This window comes from Phodopus roborovskii, unplaced genomic scaffold (assembly GCF_943737965.1).
Source record: "Phodopus roborovskii unplaced genomic scaffold, PHOROB, whole genome shotgun sequence".
Lineage (NCBI taxonomy): Eukaryota > Metazoa > Chordata > Mammalia > Rodentia > Cricetidae > Phodopus > Phodopus roborovskii.
In genome coordinates, this window is record NW_026126602.1 from 11,572,801 (window position 1) to 11,597,905 (window position 25,105).

The 25,105-nt window shown below is 35.7% G+C and overlaps 1 protein-coding gene and 1 pseudogene across 1 annotated transcript in view; one reads left to right on the plus strand and one right to left on the minus strand.

Annotated features, from left to right (window-relative positions):
- The window catches only part of Malrd1 (MAM and LDL receptor class A domain containing 1), a 602,535-nt gene that overhangs the window by 550,360 nt on the left and 27,070 nt on the right, over window positions 1-25,105 (minus strand). The window contains exons 3-4 of the mRNA XM_051205714.1: window positions 5,650-5,744; window positions 5,401-5,562 (exon numbers count right to left, since the gene is read on the minus strand). Coding sequence (XP_051061671.1) covers window positions 5,401-5,562; window positions 5,650-5,744 — 257 coding nt within the window. The remainder of the gene's footprint in view (window positions 1-5,400; window positions 5,563-5,649; window positions 5,745-25,105) is intronic.
- Window positions 22,235-23,668, plus strand: LOC127237434 (phosphoglycerate kinase 1-like; annotated as a pseudogene).

Below are 25,105 nucleotides of genomic sequence, written 5' to 3' on the forward strand. Positions count from 1 at the left end.
TCTTCTGCTTGGTCTCATTCGCCTCTCTCTCCTAAAAAGAGCACCCATCATCAGAGTTGAGCTGATATCCAGCCTGAAGAAACACATATTTTACTTCACAAACATTCACCACTCTCCTGAGCTCCCCTCCGAAGTCTTTGCTGCCTGACCCAGGCATTTCCCCACAAATGAGAGAAGTTACTTTGAATTCATGAGACCCTGCACTTTCTCCCCAAATTGAGACTCTCACTTCACTCATTTGCTGACAATGAATCAGGCTGCGACTCAGTGATGTTCCAAACTCCAAAATGGCCTTTAGAATCATTTCTTCTCAGGTCTCATGTCTAATCAGCCAAGACCTATTAAGTCTATGTCCCTTCTAGCCTTGTTTCCATTCCTAGTTCCTCGAATCTGATCTATTGAAGCAGCCTTTAAATTACCTTCCTGCCTTAATCCTCTCCTCATTAGAGTTTGCAATAGATATTATATGTTTATTTGGCTCAGCTAAATCACAGGCTAACTTGGTATAACTGAAGAAAAGTTATTGTGAAAACTGGCTGCCATTTGAGCTCCCCAGCTGAGTTAGGAGGACATTTTTCTTTAAAAAAGGGACAGTTTCTCTGAGGGAACTTTACTAATGGGTCTTTGGGGCTACAAAATACAGAGCCCATCAGGCTTAATTAAATGGCCCCACTAAATAGATTTAAACAAAAGATTTTTTCCCAAGGATGCTGGCTATAATCTGGAAAAAGAGTTCTAGCAAGTAAAACCTCAGGCTAATAAGAGTCAGGTCCCATGAAGAACAAATGTCAGAGGCTCTCGTGGCTTGTGCTCATGCTATTTCTACAAATAATGATGTAGAATACTCCTTGCTTTATTCAAAGTTTTCTCAAAGATGTTTTTCCCAAACATCTATGTTATTTGTATGATATTAGGAATTTTTAAAAAATAACAAACCAACCCCAGAAAAGAAGAATATAGGGGAAAAATTAGACCATCAAATCATAAGAGAGGTAATTAGTTATGAGTTTACAGAATCTCAGGAGGAAGGCATACCCTGCACTGATTCAACAATAAAATGAGACAAATTTCTTTTCTCCAAGACATTTTTAGAGAAAATGACCTGTGAATGGAGACAAGAGACCTACTCCCAGGATACTTGATTTAAATATTGAGGAAGTCATGGTATAAGATCAATAGCAGAATGGCGTTAACAATAAGTTCATGACCAAAAACTCTTACAATTATGGAATTTTATGGAAGATATACAGATAAATGCTAGCAAGGCACATGCCATTAGACCTACTTAATAGTATATATTCAATTATTTTCCAATCAATCTCTTTTGTTTTCCTTGTGTTTTTTAGACACCATCTCTGAACATGGGCCAGGCTGGACTTGAACTTAGAGTCTCCTGCCTCAGCTTCCAAAGTGCTGGGTTTATAAGCATGTGTCAGCATACCTAGATGCTTTTTGTTTTCTTTTCCAAATGAAAAAAATATTTCTTGATATCTATGCAACATAATTGACTGCTTTTGGAGGTTTGAGATTTTATCCACATATTCTTAAAATCTAGTTGGACATAATTTAGAAAATTACTACAGTACAGTGACTAAGTGATTGCTACATGAAATCAAATTTCCATATGTTCTAACATGGTATGTTGATATGATAGGTTATCAAACTATGTAAAGTTCAAAGTTCTAATGTTAAAATGGGGGCAAGTCATAATTCCCCTCAGGTCAATTACAAGTACTGAGTGTTATGATCCTGGGCCCAGAGTTGTGTCAGTCCCAAAATAACACACAGAGACTCTCTTAGTTATAAAGCTGTTGGCCAATGGCTTCAGCTTCTCATTTGCTAGCTCTGCCTTAAATATTAATCCATAATTACTAATGTATGTATTTCTACATGGTCTTATCTTACTGAGAATGCCAGGCTCTCATCCTCTCCTCCTGAGATCACATCACAACTCCACCTCCCCTAGTTCCACCTATCTTGCTTCCCCATTGTCAAATAGTGATTGATTCATTAACCAATAAGAGAAACATATTTACAGAATGACATCTCCCATCAACTGAGCACAATTCTTAAATTTAGTAAATGTTCTTCCATAAGTGTTAGTTGCTACTATGCCTTAAATGTTTGCAAAATGCCTATGAAATTCTGCCAACTTTGTTCATAATGCCAGCTGCTTGTTTATGGAACAGTATATCTTGGGAAATTAAAGCACTTCAATTTTATTAAGGGGTAAAGCTAGACAAAGTACCCTGGGTGACAGCCAACATAAGGGGATTTCCCAAAATCTCACATTCACCTGGGATGTGGCTGTCATTGACTGAAATAACCTATCTTGGAATTTGTAAAGAAAGTATGTGTGGCTTTAAACTATCATAAGTCAGCATGAAGGGAGAATTGTAGAGAATGAAACCATTTGCAAAGATTTCTAAGATGCAAAGGCAGCAGATATAATGTAGAGGTACTGATTACAAAACTCCTAAAATAGTCTTCTCACAGAAGCTCTGCAGGAATAAGATAGTGGATGAAGATAGTCAGCATTACAAACATAACACATCTGTGCATCCCACCATACAGCAGTGAGTGAACATGTATGCTCACTTGCTGTCAGGAGAGAATTAAAGGTAACCTTAGCCTTAAAGCATGGGTACAGCCTCAGCATCACAGAGACCATGCAGTCTTCTAGTTACAAAGATTTTAAAGCTATAAGCACTATTTTTCATTAATTTAAAGTATTTAGAGGAACACATTAATATACTGATCTATGATCATTGAAGTTGCTGCTGCATTAAAAGCAAAAACAAACAACCAAGAACAACAAAAACTCCCATGAATATTCTGTATCCTGGCGACAGTTGAATTGTCTTAGAGATAATATTTTCTGAAATTTCAAGTTTTATATTTATCAGGTATACAATTTGAGCAACAAAATCTATAGTGTTTTCAAATGGGCACCTGAGGTAACCAAAGAACTCATTTTGAAAGGTCTGATTGACAAGGTCCAGCAAGTGTCACCTTTGCCCAGAATCCAAATCTGCCACACTAGTAACAGACATCTTGATCTGAAGATATGAAAAACTAGATACTAAATGTGTATTAATTGACAAAGGCCATTTAAGATTTTATTAGGACTCATGGTTTCAAAGTTAAGAAAAACAAGTTAAGTAATGACTAAAACATGAATCTAAATAAGATGCCCATCTATCAGTAAAATTCACACCAGAGAGAAGTTCATGGGGCAAATTGCAACCAGTTGAGGTGGCTCATTCTTATTAAAATCAGTCTTGGCTTTTCTGTGTTGCTTAGGCAGACACAGAGGCCTGAAAAGTGCATAAGAAATATGCTAAAACCTCCTCTAGCACTGACTCTCATCTCAACCATCACAGCTCTACTGGAGAACTCACTGCATACCACACCTAGGTAAAGCCACTGAAACACCAAATATCTACCCCTTGCAGATGCCAAACATCTCTTAAAATGGTACTTGAAACCTTTCCTGCATCATGCCTAGTACATCCCAAGTACTCTAGGTAAGTCATATTTAAATATGCAAAACAATCAGCAGAAAAACTTAATTATGCCAGATGTAAGATGTCTCTCCTCACAAATAAACAAACATAGATGTTTGAATCCAATAGATTACAAATTTTCAAACTATAGAACTTTGTCACACCATACGACTATTAATTGTACGTGGAATTTGCCAGTACCAGTATAGTCTTTAGATAGCCTTTTAGTATAACAATGACTGAAACTTTCAATACAGTGATTTCATGGCATAAACTAAGAAAGTATGTCACTCACGTAAATGTCATTTAACATTTTAAACAGGCATAGATACATACCATTTGTCCATGCCTTTCCTCTTAGTCACTCTGAATTAGCTGAAAGTTAAATTAAGGCTAATTCATTCCTTAGACCTAACAACTGAATATATAGCATCAAATTAGATTTTTTAAATGATAATTATTGATAAGAAATTGTGGGCAGATTACATCTCTCAATCTTCATCAAAGAAGCTTCTGTTTACAATAGACTGTCACTAACACAACAGCCCACAAATGGTCGATGTACAGAAAATAAGGAACTGTTACTCAAGACTAAGGGACCATAAAGGAAGAGTGCATGGAGGGATTTTAAGAGCCAAAAACAGTAACTATCTTCAGAAAAAGATTTTGCTAGGTGTGGCAGGGCTTTCACATATGTCAACTCACAGCAGCAGTGACTTTACACAACATGTACGCAAGATCAAGTTAGCCAAAATACCAGCATGGGTGAGAGAAGGGCTCAAAAATACCACCCTATCTGAGGAGCTATTGGCAACTTATGGCTGCTAGGGAAGGGAGAGCCATTTTCTTCAGGGTTGTGGCCCCTGAGAGGTTACCTGTGCTCCAGCAAATAGTCCTACATACAGCATTAGTAGTTTCAACTTTTTTTAAGCTCAAAAAGTTGGGAGTAAAAGGTTGGAGGGGATAGTAGTGGAATTTAAAGAGAGGAAATAGGGGATTATGTTTGATCAAAATATATTACACGCATGTGAGAAATTCTCAAGCAATAAAAAAGCAAAACTAAAAATAAGATTATAATTGATTGTTATATTATTCAAATAATAAATGATAAAGGAAATACTTGGGCTAATTGGTCTATAAAACATGTTTAGAATGACATTTTCTTAAAAAATAAAATGTTTTAAAATACCTCTCATCTTTAACTGGAAATTTTTGCTTGGCCATCCCAAATGTTAAAACATGCAACACTTTCTGAGGAAGTATTATAATACCATTATATTATACTTTCTGCCATGTATAAGTTTTAATAGGCTGCATAAATAAGCTTGTCTTTTATAGACTTGCACTGGAATTAATTCATAAAATTATTTAGGAAAATAAAGGTTGTGTTGAAATGAGTTTAAACGTGAGATGAATATGAGAATTATTTTATTTCAACAGCATTAGGAATTAGTATGTAAATTAAAATCTCCTTACTCATTATTCAAAATTATCCCCTCTTCTCAAATGCATGAGAAAAGTTAGACAAAAAAAAATGATTCTCCAGAGGAAGAAGTATAAAGAAAGAGAAGTGAAAAAAAAAAAAGAAAAAAGATGAAGTAAAAGGATTAAGAAATTGAGGTAATAATTTCATGAGATTTTATAGAATTATAGCAACTATGACATCATTGTATCTTAAAATATATCAATTTTAATTCAAAATAGTAAGTCAAAACTTCACAATGAAAATGTCTACTATCATGACTAGCCATTCTAATTTGCCAAAGATTTGAAAATTATGGAAACTCCAAGTCCCTGGCAGATGAATTGGCTATGTGACGTTTGAATTGGGCTGTTCTGAAACCTGGGTTCTTATGGTTTTTCTTCAAAACCATAGTTGGAGATATAAACATACCTGGAACCACTGTGAGCTCTGAACTGTGATGACATTTCTCTCCCACTGACTCTGAGATACCTCAGTTTTCTGCCATACATGCTGGATTGGGCCACCACATGTGGCTTGAAGGCCTACTATCAGCTTGACATTCTGGTGACTGAAGAAGTCATAAAATGTAATCTGTAAGGAATAATTGGTATCTAAATAATTGTAATAAAGGAATTTCCAAGTGTGTCAGAACTTGAAATGCTTTGTGTTTTTAAATACCTGACAAACTTGCTGGTCATCAGTTGGAAGGAAAATTCTGCTTCTTAAGTTTGAGGAGATGGAATTCACTCTGGAGGCCAATGTGAGAAAATGTGCTGTGATGAACAAGAAATTACCAAGTTAGACTTAAGCTGATCACTGGCAAACTTATTGTAAGCCCTAGAATTGATTCTGGTACATATACCTATAGAGCTGATATAACTATGTTTAAAGGATGAAAAATTAAAACACAATAGTGAATTGACATACTTTTACATTTTATATTGTCCATATAAAGAGCTAATAGAGATTAGACACATTATAATAATATTATTATGGGCAACAGTCCACATAACAATGTAGTCACATTTGACAAAGGAATTGACAACTCCATAAAGAAGTTATTCAGGTAAAAGGTAATTTTGGGATTTCCTACTAAAATAAGCACCTCAGTAACAAATTCAATGAGAAAATTATTTTCTAAAGCTGTGTTTCAAAAGACTTAGGTGACATGGGTCCTAAGTTTTTGCAGAAACACAAGAAACAACACTGAGTCTTGACATTTTCTCATTTGTTGTGGTAATAACAAATATATCACTGCTTGGAAACTTCTAATAAAATACACACTGGGTATTCCTTAGAGTGTCAGAGAGTGCCTGATGTGTTTATCAGGGTTATCACAGCTGATATGGACACATCTGTTATATGACACTCTGGTACAATGATGTGTGTCCAAAGAGAAAACAGTGTTGACAGTGATTATGATGACCTATCTATCCAACTCACTCGGTGGTGTTTTAAAGCAGACTGGAAGTCAAATCTAATTGTCACATCATTGAGTCAATCAATACTAATATTGTGAACCCTAGCAAACCTCATCCTTTCTGGTATTCTGGTAGAAAAATTGGATAATCATTAGCTTGCCCTTAGAGCAGTAAACTAATGTTGCGAAAATTGCTTATTAACAAGCATAAGTGTGGAGAAGCCCTGCTAGTCAGATTGGATTCTATCATGATCTGGTAGCTTTTTCCAAGGTTGGCAATATGAAGGACTCCCTCCCCAGTGAGGCATCATGCTCTCTACCTGCCCTTATTAGGAAGATGTCTCTAGGCCCAGATGCCTGACATCTATTATGTGATCCTTGGAATAGATTCCTTCTAGAGACATTCCCCCTATTGCCTATATGGTAACTAAGACTTGCACCAGGAACAGGGACCCTACTGCCCCATACTAAGGCTTATGATAGGAGCATGCTGTTTTATGTACATTTGGATTTGTTCTCAGGCTTCCCAAGTGTATATATTTTCTATTTTCTGGAACAGAGTTGAGTTGTGTTGCTGAAGTTATCTCCTGGGGGCTATCTCTGTGGTGTCCACCGCCAGTGCAACCATGTTCCTGCTTCTGTTCCCTCACCACCGTAAGAACAGGCAGCTGATGATCCCAGGGAAGAAGGAGGAGACCCAGATGTAAGCACTGTGGATATAGTGTTAGTTAGTTTTAAACAAAGTATTAGCTCTATGAATGGAATCCAACGGAATTTAAATTATTATGTACACATATTATCATACACACACACACACACACATACATATATATATATTCCAGACCAACATATTAAAAAAGGGGAAACACACACACACAAACACATACTACACACACACACACACACACACACACACACACACAACCACCACCACAACAACAAAATAACAAGAATCAACAAACACTGCTCATTTGATAACTCTCAACATCAACAGTCTCAATTATCAAATAAAAGCACACAGACTATTCACAAATTTACCTTCATACATTGTAGGTGGGAGACTTTTAATGTGCTGCTAATGAATGGACAGGTCATCCAGACAAAAAAAGAAATAAAAAATGCCCCAGGTAACTAAAGTCATAAACCAAAAGAACTTAACAGATATTTTCAGAATACATCACCCAAATATAAGAGAACATACCTTCTTCTTAGCATCAATGAGAACTTTTTCCAATACTGAACACATACTCTACAAAAAGCAAGTCTCAATAGATAGAAGAAAACTGAAATAATAACCTGTATCTTATCTAATCACCAAAGATTAAAGCTAAATATCCACAACAGCAGAAGGCTTATAAGTTCTTGGAAACTAAACATCTCACTTCTGATTGAAAAATGAGTCAAGACAGAAATTAAGAAAGAAATGACTTTGTAGAACTCAATGTAAATTAATACACAATATAAATATACCCAAATTTATGAAACACAGTGAAGGCACATCTGAAAGTCAAGTTCATAGCAATAAGTACCTTTGTGAGAGAGAGAGAGAGAGAGAGAGAGAGAGAGAGAGAGAGAGAGAGAGAGAAAGAGAGAGAGAGAGAGAGAGAGAGCTCACCTGGAAGTTCTAGAATAAGCACAAGGAGTCAGACCCAAAAGTAGTAAATGGCAAGAAATAGTCAAAGTTAGGGCTGAAATTGATAAAATAGTATCAACAAAAAATAACAACAGAAAATAATACAAAAAAAATCAATGAAACAGTCAGTTCTTTGAAATTTTTAATAGGACAGACAAACCCTCAGCCAAGTTACCTAAAAGGTGAAGAGAAGATCCAAATTAACAAAATTAGAGATGAATGGAGGAATATAACAACAGACACCAAAGAAATACAAAGAATCATAAAGACATACTTAAACCTGTATTCCATAAAATTGGAATACCTAAAAATAATAGATATTTTTGAATATATATATTACCTTCCAAAGTTAAATCAAGATCAGATAAGCTACTTATAGATACCTACATCCCCTAGTGAACAGAAGCAATAACTACCAGTCAAAAAGAGTACACAACCAGATTATTTTATTGCAGAATTCTAGCATACTTTCAAGGAAGAATTAATGCCAATACTCCATAAAGTATTTTACATTTAGAAACAAAATGAGTACTTTACTATTTGTTTTATGATGCCACCATTATTCTAATACCCAAACTATATAAAGACCCAACAATGAAAGTAAATATGAACATAGATGCAAAAGTTCTCAATAAAATACTTGTACACCAAATCCAAGACCACATTAAAAACATCATCTCCTATGATTAAGTAAGATTCATCTCAGAGATGCAGAAATGGATCAATATACATAAATCAATAAACATAACCCACTAAATAAACACACTGAAAGACAAAAACCATGTGATCATCTCATTAAGGTGTGTAAAAGGCCACTGACAAAATAAAACAACCCTTCATGATAGAAATTCTGAGAATCAGGAAACAAGGGATATACTTCAATATAGTAAGGCAGTTTACAGAAAGCCCAGAGCTAACATCAACTTAAATGAATACAAACTAAAAGCGATTCCACCAAAATCAGGAACAAGACAAGGGTGTCCACTCTCTGCATTCCTATTCAGTATAGTACTTGATGTCTTAAGTACATCAATAAGACAGTTGAAAGAGAACTAACTCAAACTGTTATTATTTGTAGATATGATTATTACATAAGTTACCAGAAAAGGTCTAACAGGAAATTCCTACCGCTGAAAAAACTTTCAAAAGTTTGAGAATGAAACTCAGAAAATAACACCTCCAAACAGCCTCAAACAATTTAATGTATTTTGGGATATCTCTAACCAAGCAAATGAAAGACTTGTATGATGAAAAACTTCAAATCACTGAAGAAAGAAATTGAAGAAAGTATCAGAAGATGGAAAGATCTCCATGCTCATAGATCAGTAAAGTTAATATATTAAAAGCTACCATCCTCCCAAAAGCAATCTACAGATTCAGCTATCCTCATCAAAATACCAACGCAATTCTTCACAGACCTTAAAAAACAGTTTTCAGCTTCATGTAGAAATAAAAATAATATCAAAAAGGATGGATAATACAATCCAGAATAATAAGAGAACTTCTGAAGGGATCACTATCCCTGATTTCAAGATGTACTACAGAACTATAATAATAAGAACATCGTGGTATTGGCACAAAACTGACACGTAGATCAAGGAAATCAAAATAAAAACACAGTTATAAGTCCACAGACATATGAAGAACTGATCTTTGTTTTTTTAACAAAAGCCAGACACACTGGAAAAAAAGACAGCATCTTCAAAATGATCAAACTATTGGTTAAACTGTATGCCTGAATAAAGAAGAAGCCATATAGAGCCATACCTATCATCCTCCAGGAAATACAACTCTGAGTGGATCAAAGACCTTGACATTAAACCAGAAACACTGAACCTAATAGATGAAGAAGTAGGGAAGAGCCTTAAATTCAACAGTACAGGAAAAGATTTTCTGAACACAATACTGTTAGCATAGGCACTAAAATTAGTAATTAATGAATTGTATCTCATGAAATTGAAAAGATGCACAGCAAAGGACACCATCATTCAGACATAGAGGCAACCTACAGAATGTTCTTGGTATGTTGGAGATCTTTAATATTTTTTTAACAGGTCATCCTGGAGAGGTTTTTAGTTGAGGGATACATGCGTCCATTGCTAGTGCGACTAGGAACTTGTACAGTCACTAAGAAAGTCAGTGTTGTGGTTCATTGGGATGGTGTGAAGGGATCTACCTCTAAATCCATCTATACTACTCTTTGGTTTACACCCAAAGGACATTTTGTCCTATCACAGAGACACTTGCTCAACTGTGTTTATTGCTGCTCTATTCTTAATATCTCAAAGTTGAAAACAACCCAGATGTCCCTCAATAGAAGGATGAATAATGAAAATGTAGTACATTTACACAATGGAATATTACGCAGCCCTTAAATGAAATAAAGCCAAGAAATTTTCAGGTTAATTTATGAAACTATAATAAAATCATCCCTAGTGAAGCAACCCGGACCCAGAAAGAAATATGTGATATGTATTCACTTACATGTGGGTATTATTTGATAAACCAATGATAACCAAGCCACATTCTACAAAACCACAGAAATTAGGTATAGAGTAAAAGACTAGGGGTCAGATAGATCTCCCAAGAAAAGGGAAGTATTATAGCTATGGATTGTAGTGGGATATTCACTTTGTCTCCTTCTGTGGCACTGACCACACCTATTGGGGGTTGAGCCAGGGGTTGAAGTGACCTGTGGAAAGAGGTCTGAGGAGGAGCTGGGGAACACTCTCTTGCTGGCAGATGCGGACAGGAGGGCATCCGGTGGAACTTCTGGTGTTCATCTGTCTAGGTTGTAAGTTATTTCTCCCTGAATAAACATCTAATCAGCCTATTTGTTTATCCTGATCCTTATTAAACAACAATATTTGGTGTCAGAAGTGGGATGTGAATGGATGAAAAATGAGGAAAATCTGGAAAAGAGAGTAAATCTGAAGAAGGAATAAGCTGTTTGTGGGTTCCAATGGGATTCCCTTGGCCAACAGCTCAATTAGGTATAAGCCATTTATATTACTGTAAGCTTCATTTTGTGATAAGTGATGTCCAGTTGAGGCTCTGTCCCTTCCAATATTAGATAATTTTATTTGAATGCCTTATATATGTATATGTTTTAGGAAGCTTCAACATAATGCCTTGTTCAGCCACCATCCTTCACCACATGGAAACAAATATAGAGACCCACCATCAGAAAATATACAAAGAGTGAGTAACCTTGGAGCACTCAGCCCTAAACTGGATGTTAGCAACAAACTCCTGTCCTTGGTGTTCAGGAAATTCTATAGAAAGGAATGTGGAAAGAATGAAAAAAAAAAAACAGAGGAAATGTAGTATACCAATAAAACTAGGCCATCTACATCAACATGAGCAAACTTCATCTGAACTCACAGACACTGAGGCAGCAAGCACAGGGTTTGCACAGGTCTGCACAGTCCTGCATGGGTCTGCATCAGATGGAGTTCTAAGGCTGAAAGAAGTGGACATACACCCCTATTTCTCACCCAAAAGCTATCTCCAAATGACAACTAATTAGAAATAAAAATTTAGTTTGTCTCACTGAAGAAACAAACTACTCTAGAGGGTAGGACACATGTCCAGCAGTAGATAGCCAACAGAAAAAGAACTCAGTGGCATCTTTGGAGGTACCTTGTCTGATAATGTGTTAAGGATTAGTTTTTCTCCTAAATTTTTATTTTCATTCTTATTTTTATTTTATTACATATATTTTTCTCTTTATACCCTACAGTTCATTTATGTTTATTTTATTGCACTATGTGTTTACCTATTTTAATTTTGTGTTTTTATGGGATTTCTGATCATATAATAGAGTGTGTCTCTGTATCTATATCTGGTTCTTGGGCCATTGTGGGAAGGGCACCCTCTTTTCCTTCTGTAAGTTTGGAATGTCTGTATGTTAGGATGTGTTAGTTTTTGTTTTCTCATTTTTATACCTTACAAGCTTCCTTATTTTCTTTTTTCTCTGTTTCTTTCTTTCTTTCTGTGCTCTTTTCTCTTTTCCTCTTTTAATTTAAATTTGAAATAAGGCTGTTTTAGACATCAGTCCCAGTTTCCTCAACCTCCCATCCTCCTCTATCATTCCCCACCAATTCCCAGCCCATCCCCTTTCTGCTCCCCAGGGAGGGTGAGGCCTTCCATGGGAAGTCTTCAAAGTCTGTCATATCATTTGTAGCAGGGCCAAGGCCCTCTCCCATGTGACTAGGCTGAGGGAGTATCCCTCTATGTGGAATGGACTCCCAAAGTCCATTTGTATACTAGGGATAAATACTGGTCCATCCATGGGGCTTCCTTGATTTCTAGTAAGAGACAGATAGTTTGTGGATCCAGATAGTAAGGGGGTAAGTGAGGAACTGAGAGGAGTAGAGGGACATGAAACCATAATAAGGATATATTAAATAAGAAAAATTATATTTGTTATAAAAAGGAAGAAAAATCACCCATGATAAAACAGATGAGAAATTATTTTCATCTATCAAGAAATGTAAGTAAGAAGAAAAGTAAATTAATCATATTTACTTTAAATTTTTAAGAATTTTATTTATATAAGTGTTTTGCCTGCATGTATGTATGTGACCACATGCATGCCTGGGAAAATTGATGGTTGTGAACTGCTTTAGAGATGCTGGGAATACAACACTTAAGCTTCCTCATATCTAAATCTCCTGCTTCCTAGCCTATGAAGTCCCTTTAACTTAAACAGAACAATCAAATAAAAAGCACAATGGAAAGTATAATTGACAGATAAGACAAGTAGAGGAATGAGTTTGACAATAATACACAGACATATAAAATAATAAATTCACATGCCTTACCAAATATCCACAACTAGAATACATTTGAGATGAAACCTAGAAATCCATAGGGGAGAAGAAGCTAAAATAGAGGTAAAGGGAATAGACAAGGTATTCAATAAACTTATAGTATATTTCTAAGACCTAGAAGAAGTATATAACCAAATACAAAAGATTCCAGATGGACATGACTGGAGAACAACCTTTCCCTGATATATTTTATAGCCAAGATATCAAAATAGAAAACAAGGATAAACTATTAAAAAGCCATAATAAAACAATTCTAAGTCATATACAAGGGTAAGCATAGCAGAATAATATCAGGTCTTTGAACAGAACACTAATACCCAGGTGAGCATGTAAAGATTTAGTTCATGCTTTGAATGTAAATCACCAAAGATTGCCATACCCAAGAAAGCTATCTCTCAAAATTGATGAAGAACTGTGTATATTTAAAGAAAAGAAGCATTGCACAAACAGGAAAAGACGGTCAGGAAATAATGCATTTAATCAAAGTAATAAATGAATAAAGGAAGATTGAAAGGAATCCATCACATCTGTCACAGAAAACAAACCAAACCCATAACACTCATCAGGGAAGCATCTATTATAACTCAAATAATTAGAATGTCCAACAAAGCCACCATAATTATAAAACATTCCCAATAAAATTAACTGAAGCCATATTTGACTCAGCATTAAAAAAATGCAAGCTACCTGAATCAAAGGGAAGAGAGGGGGGAGGAAGGAAGGAAGGAAAGAAGGAGAGAGGGAAGGAAGGAAGGAAAAGCCAATATCTAATTATCTTTTGGCTCCAAGAAATACACACTTCCACTGGTTTGTGGAAACAAAATAACCAAGCAAATGGAAGCAGAAAAAAAGCTAGTACAATTATTTTCATATTTGATATATCAATCTAATTCTAAATAAAGTCAGAAGAGATAAAAAATACAATATATCAATAAGAAAGTTCATCAAGAAAATGCAATTTTAAATATTTATGCACTGGATGTTTGTGAAACACTAAAATGCCTGAAATGTCAGATAGACACTGAGATAATAATAGTAGCTCACTTTAATACCCAAATCTTATATTTATGTTTTCCAAGATAAGCTAAACAAATTACAACCAAGCTATTCCATATATCAAATAAAGATATAAATATGATATGTAAATACTTGGGAGATATTATCAGTATGTCTCTCTTCTTCCATTACGGAAAAGGTGTCTTACCTTTGCTACCTAAAACAATATATGCCAAATATATACAAGAGTAAAAAATAATCTATATAAACAAAAATTGATGTGTAAGTATGCGAGTAAATGGAGATATGCAAAGAAAAAATGCCTTTGTTAAAATCATACATTCTGGTGGCTGGTTCAATAGTTAAAGGCACTTGTATTCAAGTCTGGTGACATAAGTTTTAATCCCTGAAACCATGTGATCTCCAGAAACATGCTATGGCAGGTATACCACAATATATATATATATATATATATATATATATATATATATATATAAACACACACACAATACAATTTTAAATTTACTTTCAATTAAATATTTGAGAGGTTTATAAATGTGTTTTGATTGTAGTCCTTCCCTTCCCCTAACTCTGCATCAATCCACTCCCTCTTGAACACCCACCAAACTTTGTGTCCTCTTTGTTTTCCTTTAATCTATATACTGCAACTTCTATAGTCTATATATTATATACTTTGATGTGTAGTCTTCCAATGTAAATGGATCAATATAAAATCCATAATGTGGTTGACTCTTGAAGAAAATTGACTCTCCCTCTCTGAGAAACTCTTTCTTGATTCCCAGAATTTCCTCAACCAGGTATGGGACATCTTGGTCATCTTCCTTCTCCATACTGGGATTTTTCCAGGTAAAGTTTGCCCAGGTCTTGTGCATGCTATCACCACTACTGTGAGTTCACATGTAAAATTGACCTGCATGCTGTCACAACTACTGTGAATACACATGTAAAAACTACTGTTCAGGAAAACAAACAAACAAAAAAGCAATCTGCCACCTTGTAGCCCTTCACTATAGAGCTAGAGAGCTCTTATACACTTTCTGGTATGTTTTGGTTCTTTGATGCCATGAAGACTCCCCATGACCAAGGCAACTTAAGAAAGGGAGAGTTTATTGAGGACTTAGTTGCAGTTTCAGAGAGTTACTCCATGACCATTATAGGGAACATGGCAACAGATAAGCAGGTAGGCAGGCATTACACTGGAGTTCTAGCTGAGAGGTCACATGATGAAATTACAAATATGATACACAGAGAGAGATAGAGACAGAGAGGCAGACAGAGGCAGAGACACAAATAGACAAAGAAAGAGACAGAAATAGACAGGGACAGAGACAGAGAATTAAGAATGGAGTGGGCTTTTGAAGTCTCAATCCTAATTGTCAGTGACATACCTCCAACAAGGTCACACCCACCTTACCAGTTTCACAAATTGGTAACAAAGCATTTAGACACATGAGCCTGTGAAGACCAGTCTCATTCAAACCATCAAAGTCTTCTCTTCCACAATGATTCCTGAGCCTGGAGAGGTTGAGATATAGATACCCATTTGGGTTGAATATTCTGAAGTCTCTGTGTTAAACACCATCTATTATAAATAGGAGCATCTCTGATGAATTTTCAGAGGTTAATTAATCTATTAATCTATGGGTATAATGCTATGCCATTAGAAGTTGTTTTAATAATCTGTTCATTCATGTGACTAATAGTAGTAGTTTCTCCTCCAGGACCTGACTATTCACAAGACTTTGGCCCCAATATTGATGTTAGATATGGATTCCATCTTCTGGAGTGCAACTTAAACCCAATCAGAGAGCGGTTTGTTACTTCCATGCTTTTCATGTTACTATTGTACCAGTGAACATGTCTTGCTGGCCAGCCATTATTGTTGCTCACAGAATTCACATTTATGTAAAACTGATGATTAATTTTATTTTCCCAGTAGTATATTAGCACCCTCAAACACTATGAATGTTAGCCAGTGGAGTTAAATTTGCAAATAACTAGAAATTTGACTTATTCATGTCCCATGGCTCAACTTTGTGCTATCTTAACAGTAGCTTCTTAATGTCAAGCTCTGGAAGATAACCAATATCATTAGGAATGAACTAATATTTAGTGGTCTATGGTACCTTACTAGTTAATAGGTGTAATTCATTTATGAATATATATATGTATGTATATGTATATATGTACATTTACGAATATATATGTACATATATACATATACATACATATGTATATATACATATATAGTATATATATATAATGTGTGAATATATATGTACATATACATTATATTATATTATGTGTAATATGGGCAATATATGTATATATATATGTACATAAACACACACATATATACACACATGCACATTATAATGCTTCTACAGTAGTAGGCTTCTATATTACTTCTCAAATGTCTTTATTGTTGTTAATACCTCCCCTTACTCCCTCTGTTACCCTGCCCCACTTATCCAATGATTTTTAAATAATTATAATATTTATTGAAAGATAAGTAAGAGGTCTTCACATACCACTGATCCTTAGTATTGAACTTTTTTGTAAAGAAAAGTAATGGAAATCATGACAAGAATACAGAAATCAAATGTGAAAAACTAGAGGAATTTTTTATCAAGCCAAAGGGGGGAAAAAACCACAGGGTTTTGCCTTAAAATCAGGCTAATTTTTGTTCAGGTGGATTCAAGAACACAAAACTATAGACTTCAAATGAAGTTTTTATTTATTTTATTTTGGTTTGACCAAGTAAAAGAAACTTTTAGATGTTATAAAGTTAATTATAAAGATTTTTCTTTTCCTAAAATCTGAGGGAATGGGATGAATGCCTCTCAGACACTGTCAGACTCAGTTTTCATTGTTGCTGGGCAATCTACTCTACAGTTAGTGGCCTTAGTGCAGCACACATGTATTATCTCATCCTTCCTCTGAGTTATTGGTTCAGACATGGGGTGACTTAGTTGGTCTTTGTGTAGATACTCAAAATGCTTCAGGCAAAGTGCTGACTGTATGGATTTCTTTCACATGGCTCTGGAGATGAATCTGCCTTCAAATTGATCAAGTTGTTAGCACAACTCCATTCTACACAGTTAGGCTGAGGCTTCTGTTCCTTTGCTAGCTATTACCTCATTCTTCACTTCTGCAAGCTACTTTACCCCTTCCTTTATGCTTTCTCAGTCTTTGCAGCCATCAATGCATGTTTCCAGATTTGTGAATCTTAGATCTCTCAGATGCTCCCTTCTACATCATCTCTCCCATATTTCTCTTCACTTTTTGTTGGCTCTTGAGATGGCATTGGCCCACTTTAGTGTTACAGGATAATCTTCTAATTTGTAGGTCAATTAATTGGTGGCCTTAGCTACATTTACAACGTCCTTTCACAGCAGTACCTGTGCCTTAGTTAATAACTGAGGCATAGGAAGCTTGCTAAAGTGAGAATCTTTAAAATTGTGCTAACTAGGACCAAGTGGATACTAATTTGCTTCTTTTGCTACTTATGCAACATTTTAAAGTATTGGCCAGAGTTTACAAAGAATAAATGTAGTGTGGGTTACTGTTCTGTTTTCTTGACTAATAGAATATAGAAAATTCAAATTAGTATTCATGGCTGTGCTCTAAGAGCACAGGGAGACATTTGACAGCTGCTAAGTTCTTCAAATCAAAAATCTGACAAAATTCCCTATTACCACATTTCATAGCATTCATTATAATTTACTGCTGGTTATCATTCAGAAGTAAACCTTTTAAGTTTTCTAGTTTATTTACTACAATATACTATTTCTGACTTTATATATTTCCACTGAGTATGAGTGTTTTTCACTTATGGCTCAATTAATTTGAATAATATAGATCCACATAGATTTAATAAGCAAACAAGCCATTTACCCATAAAAATACAATTCCTAACAAATTTAGTTATACATAGAAATATTTCTACATTACAATAAAGAATCAAAGCAAGTATTATTTTTAGCTATCCTGTTTAAGTAAGTTGACAGCTGGATTACTAAGGTTATATGGTGACATTATATTTATGCTATATCAGATAACTTATGTTTCTAAGCTGTCATATCTAATACCCTCATTGACAAATACATCAATTGGAAATAAAACAAATAGAAAAATAAAATAATATTCTATTATATGATTCTCAATAGCTGTCAAGTTTGTTGGAGAACTATGAAAACCTCATGTAGTTTATTCTCTTCAAATGCATAAGCATACACAATGCGTGCATACAAACATTATTAGCTTGCAGATCAGAATTTATTGTTAAAAAAAGCTTTCCTAAAGGTTGAAGCAAAAGGAATTGTTAAGTTCCAAATATGCATATGTTAGAAATACTTTGGTACTCTTTAGTTGCCACCATACCTCTATCACTCACTATTCCTCACTAGATAGGAAACACACGAGAATGTCAACTGTGAGAAAATTCAGATCCAGAAGAGAAAATGAGAGAGAGAAACAGTAGCAGTGAGAAAATCAGTGACAATCATGTGACATATGACAGGACATCCTCAACATACATGCATAGCCTTATCTTACTTTCAAAAAAATAAAACATTTGATTTATGGCTGACTTCTATATCATTCCTTGAATAGCTCAGCTACCTCCACCAGGCCTTCCTGTGGCTCTTCACAATACATGTCATTGCTGTCCTCCTTTTGTCCATTGAAATATATCTTTAACACTCTTTCTTTAGGGTGATCCCTCTTTTAGAATCAGATTTGGGTCTAGTCTAAGAGCAATTTGTTATAATCCATAGTATACCTCACTTTTTCTTTCTCTATATAAATATTTTCATCATTTACAAACATAAATACCAGAGAGAACTCAACAACAAATATACGGAGGGACAGACACATGACTCAGTGGTCTAGAACACATCCCGCTTTCTCCTAGCACCCACATTGAGTGGCTCACAAACCATCTATAAACTGAGTATCAGGGAAACTCATATCCTCTTTTAGAATACATGGGCACATGCATATATATATATGTTTTTTCCCCTAAAAATTTAGAAAACAACAGGGTGACATGTAATAACCACATTTTTACAGGTCATAATATTGACCTCAGTTTCTTATACAACAGACTTGAAGAATATAAGCTTTTCAGTTGTGGCAATAATAATCACCATTTATTAATATAAGTACACATGAATTTACATAATATAGAATAGTTATTTTAGTTTATAACTTTTAAAATAGTGTAGTATTATACTGAAAATTTTACTGGTGGAAAGGAAAAACATTCATTCTACCATATAAACACATCCTATTTGTACATTTATTCTAAGAAACAGATGTGATTCCAATATTTTTTCCCTTAGCCAGGATTTTCAGTCTGTAGTTTTACTTAAAGTAAATTGCAGCAAAATAAATATTAGGTTGAAAATTCCAAAATCAATTTATTATAATTTTAGACAACATTTATTATGGCGGTTAATATGAATTACCAAGTCAACACAAATCTAGAACTATCACAGATATTAACCTTGGAACATGTCTATGGGGGTTATCTTGATTGCACTAGTTGAGGTAGGAAGACCCACCCTACATAAGTGGCATCATATCACTGGATGAATCCTGGACTGAATGAAAAGGAGACAAAGACAAATATCCATTACTGTCTTCTCTTGGCTATGGTCAGATGTCTCAGGATCCTGATTCCCTGACTTTCCTACCTGAATTGATCTGTGAGATAAAATTACACTTAACATGTCTTGTCAGAGTATTTTATCACAGGAACAGGAAAAAATAAAACAGCATAAGATTCTACTTCATTATTGTTACTAATCTATCAAATATCTGCATATATGGGAAGTGTATAGTATGTCTCAGTCTCTTTTACCCTCTAGGGTCGTAGAATGCATCCACCATTTATTTGAAAAACTACTGCATAATCAAATATCTTCTTTTATGCAGTGTCCAGATGAGTCTTAAAATAGCATTATTAAGCTGACTGTTATATAGACTATGATTCATTTATCTTGACAGCTACAGTTCGCATTTGTAACAAACATAATGAGAGCATATTTTGATACTATATGCTGATTATATTAAATTATTTTCTTAATTTCACTATAATTATTATAACTGTTTCCAGAATAGTTACAATTTTTACTCCATGTCTTTGTTAGGATTTCTTTTGCTGTAAAGATATACTATGACCAGAGCAACTCTATAAAAGAAAAACAATTAATTAACATGGCTTACATTTTCAGTTTAGTTCACTATCATTATGGTGCAACATAGTCTTGTGTAGGCAAATATGGTGCTGGAGCTGAGTCCTAAGTCTTGATAGACAAGCAATAGGAAGTGGTCTGAGACACTGGGTAGCATCTTGAGGATATATGAACCCTCAAACCTGCCTCCCCAGTTAACATACTTCCTCTAACAAGACCACACCTACTTCAACAAGCCCTTACCTCCTAATAGTGTCATATCTTTTAGGGGTCACTTTCTTTCAAATAAACACACTCTTCTATTTCTAAAATGCCCTTCTGTCAGACATAAGAATCTTCATTGTTTATTGCTCTTGCTAGGGGATAAGAAACTATGACCTACTGAAAAATCACACTGATTGACTAAATTCCATTTAATTATTTATTTATTGTTATTGTGTACATGTGGGAAAGTGCAAGCATATCATAGCGTATGTGTGGGGGTCACAGAATACCATTCAATTCCTTCCTTCTATGCTAGGTTCTGAAGATTAAACTCAAATTTTCAGGCTTGATTGACAATTGTTGTTACCCACTGAACCATCTCACTGACCCCACTGCCTAAATTCTTAAGTTCTTAGTGGCACAGAACCATGCTAAGTCCCCCCATGTTATTTAGCTCTATTTCCATAGTACAAAGCAAACTAATTGGGACATAGATAATACAGCCCCAGAAATAGAACCCTTAAACAAAAAGCAAACAGATGAATCATTCCATTGAAATTTATTTGGGTATAAACAATACCAATGCTATCAAACAATATCTTCCAAGCACAAATATTTACATACAGACTTTATCATTGTTCCATTGTAATATTTTTAAATGTATGCATGAAGCCAGAAACAAGGTTGTTAAATGAAATATTTTACTCTTGTCTCATAAGCACAAATATAAGGTGTGTTTTCATGTCAGTAGATTGAATGTTCTCTGGGGAGAAGAACTATGCTCTTTTATACTGGATTTGTTGGGCCCTAGAGATGGATTATCATAATAAATATGCTCAATAAAGAGTTTTGAAATAATATGGAGACTGAGAAATCAACATTCATTTTTCCTGATTTCTATATAAATAGCTATTCAAGACATAAAGCTATAAAAGCATGATTTATGTAGTGATCATGAGGGATTGCTCCCTATTCTTCTATAGAGTTTTCATGATAAAATAATACAGCTCACTATCTATACCATGAAGCCTGCCTATTCTTAAAGCATGGATGTTTGTTTTTATGCTCCGGGGGAAAGAAAAAAAAAAAAAACAAACCATCAACATGAAGCAGATTGGAAGATGTTGGGATTCACTACAATGACAATCCCAGAGATAAATGGAATGATTACAATAAAGGATGAAGTTTGTACCTAGTCTTGTTGTACAGTGTTTGGTTGATATCCCTGAGAGGTCTGCTCTTCTCTGAAGGGAAATGGAGGAGGAGTGTATCTAGGGGTGGGGAACAATGCTGGGAGGACTGGGGAAGGGAAGCTGAGATCAGGATGTGTGGCATGATGGAAGAATAAAAAAAGAGTATAAGGAAATCTAAGAAAAATCTGAAAGCTCAAATCTCTGTACATAAACAACAGATTCAAAAAAAAGTCAGGAGTGCAAACAATGAGAAAATACTGAGAACAAATGAAATTCCTCCAAATACTGGATTAAGAAGAAGCTGTACTTTCTGCTAGTTTCTGTGGCTAAAATTCTGATAGAAAAACCAATGGCTGGAAACTGAGAAAGGGCACCAGGTGAGTCATGTGTGTCACTAAGAAGGAAATCAAGACAGCATGAATAATGATGCCTCATGGTCTATGAAAAGCAACTGCAACCCATAAAACTAGAAAGGGCTATTTGAGGAGAAGGTTAGAAAGGGAGAGGGTTAGAAAATATGGGTAAAACTAAAATCAGAGATGTGGAATAATAGGGGTAGAAAGGCTTAAGCATTGTGTGACATGGGAAAGGTAGCTCAAAGAAAGAGTGAATGAAAAAGCCATACAAAGTCTACTATCTCACAATCCAATTAAAAATGTAGTAGAAGAGATAGTAGAATGCATGATATGTGAAAGATGTATGGGGAATACTGGGGATTAAAAGATTAAGCATGGGCTCTTTCTCTGGCCTGAGCATCTCATTCCTACCGTGTTGCCAAAATGTCGCTTTCTAACAAGCTGACTTTGGACAAGCTGGACATGAAGGGGAAGCGGGTCGTGATGAGGGTGGACTTCAATGTTCCTATGAAGAACAACCAGATAACAAATAACAAAAGGATCAAGGCTGCTGTCCTAAGCATCAAATTCTGCTTGGACAATGGAGCCAAGTTGGTGGTCCTTATGAGTCACCTGGGCCAGCCTGATGGTGTCCCCATGAAAGACAAGGACCCCTTAGATCCAGTTGCTGCAGAACTCAAAACACTGCTGGACAAGGATGTTCTGTTCTTGAAGGACTGCATGGGCCCAGAAGTAGAGAATGCCTGTGTCAACTCTGCAGCTGGCACTGTCATCCTGCTGGAGAACCTCCGCTTTCATGTAGGAAGAAGAGAAGGGCAAAGATGCTTCTGGGAATAATACTAAAGCTGAGCAGGCTAAAATTGATGCTTTCTGAGCCTCACTGTCCAAACTTGGAGATGTCTATGTCAATGATGCTTTTTGTACTGCACACCGAGCCCGCAGCTCCATGGTGGGTGTGAATCTGCCATAGAAAGATGGTGGACTTTTGATGAAGAAGGAGCTGAACTACTTTGCCAAAGCTTTGGAGAGTACTGAACGAACCTTCCTGGCTATCTTGGGAGGAGCTAAAGTTGCAGACAAGATCCAGCTGATCAACAACATGCTGGAAAAAGTCAATGAGATGATTATTGGTGGTGGAATGGCTTTTAACTTCCTTAAGGTGCTCAACAACATGGAGATTGGCACTTCTCTGTATGATGAAGAAGGGGCCAAGATTGTCAAAGATATCATGGCTAAAGCTGAGAAAAATGGTGTGAAGATTACCTTGCCTGTTGACTTTGTCACTGCTGACAAATTTGATGAGAATGCCAAAACTGGCCAAGCTTCTGCGGCCTCTGGTGTACCTGCTGGCTGGATGGGCTTGGACTGTGGTACTGAGAGCAGCAAGAAATATGCTGAGGCTGTGGCTCGAGCTAAGCAGATTGTTTGGAATGGACCTGTTGGGGTTTTTGAATGGGAAGTTTTTGCCAGGGGAACCAAGTCCCTCATGGATGAGGTGGTAAAAGCCACTTCTAGGGGTTGCATCACTGTCATAAGTGGTAGAGATACTGCCACTTGGTGTGCCAAATGGAATACAGAGAATAAAGTCAGCCATGTTAGCACTGGAGGTGGCGCCAGTCTGGAGATGCTGGAAAGTAAAGTCCTTTCTGGGGTGGATGCTCTCAGCAATGTTTAGTATTTCCTGCCCTTTGGTTCCTGTGCACAGTCCCTAAGTCAACTTAGTGTATTTTCTGCATCTCCATTTGATATTAGCACAAGATTCAGCTAGTGGCGGAGATGCAGCACCAGGAACCCTTAAACAGTTGCACAGCATTTCAGGTCCTCTTTACTGCATCAGGATTTGTCTACATTCTTCAATATTCCATTTAAATCCCTTAGTGGCTAAGTGCATTCTAGAGTGCATCTATTTATTTTGTCTGTAAAAGAAAGTGAGCTATAAAAGCTTAGTTTTCTTTGACAATCTTTTGGTTAGCTTGGTCACTGTTTATGATGCAGCATGGAAATAAGATGAAATTCCAGCTGTAGGTTTGGAGAAGTTGATGCTCTATTAATAAAGATATCCACTTGGGGGAAAAAAGATTAAGCATGGATATAGGGTTGGGATTGAAGGAGGAGACAGTTGATGGGACAGACAAATCTATGGATATGTACAAAACAACTGACAGAAACCAATTATTAAGAAATTTTCAGTATATAACTTTAAAAAAAATATCAGTAATTTGATTGGAGATACCCTGCATTGGTAGAAAATGTGGCACTCAAAAGACATGGGTTATTAAATTATAACACAATGCAAGGTATAGAATACCTCCTTGTAAGTTGTTGGGTAATATGGTGTTTTGAATAGTATGGCCCCCACAGTTTCATTGGTTTGAATATTGGTCCATAGGAAATGGCACTATTAGAAGGTGTGGCTCTTTTGGAAGAATTGTGTCACTGTTGAGGAGGGCTTAAAGATTCCCAATGTGGGAAACTTTACTTCCTTTTCTCACAGATCAAAATGTAGAACTCTAATCTCCTTTTCCAGGATCATGTCTGCTTATATACCACTATGCCCTGCCATGATGACAATGGATTAAACCTCTCAAACCATAAACATACCCCAATTATATGTTTTCTTTTATAAGAGTTGCACATTCATGGTGTCTCTTCACAACAATTTAAGCCATAACTAAGATAGGCAGCAAGGTCTTAGAAGCACCCAAAACATCATGAACTACTACAATTGCCTACCTTAACTAGATGGTAAGATTCCAATATTGAAGACACCACATACTTTGACTATAGGATATAGAGAAATCAAATCAACTAGGAAACATCCTTACCTTCTTCACAGATGAGTAACTTTTATAGTGCTGGGGATTACTGTATAGGATACAAGGAGGAAAAAAAATAACACATAATAGTCTTATCCAGCCCTGCACCCTGCATTCTACATTCCAACTATCAGGCAAGACATGTCCACTATGCAACAATATCATGGTTGTTATGGGGTGATTAAGCATTTTCTGATTAGATTTGAGACCTGTTCTACATGAGGGAAATTCATGCCTGGTACTATAATCCAGGTCACAAATCCATTTTTGAGAATGTCATAGGCTCTATGATAGACTTTGCCATGATGACAAATTGACTTTAGGATACTTGGGGTACTCTCAATTTTAGTCAGAGTAGCTTCTTTGGTATTGGGCAGCCATCATTGCAGAAAACAATAACCAACCAAATGCTAATAAGAGATTCCCAGTGCTAAGTTTTTTGTTGCTGTTCTTGTTTTTT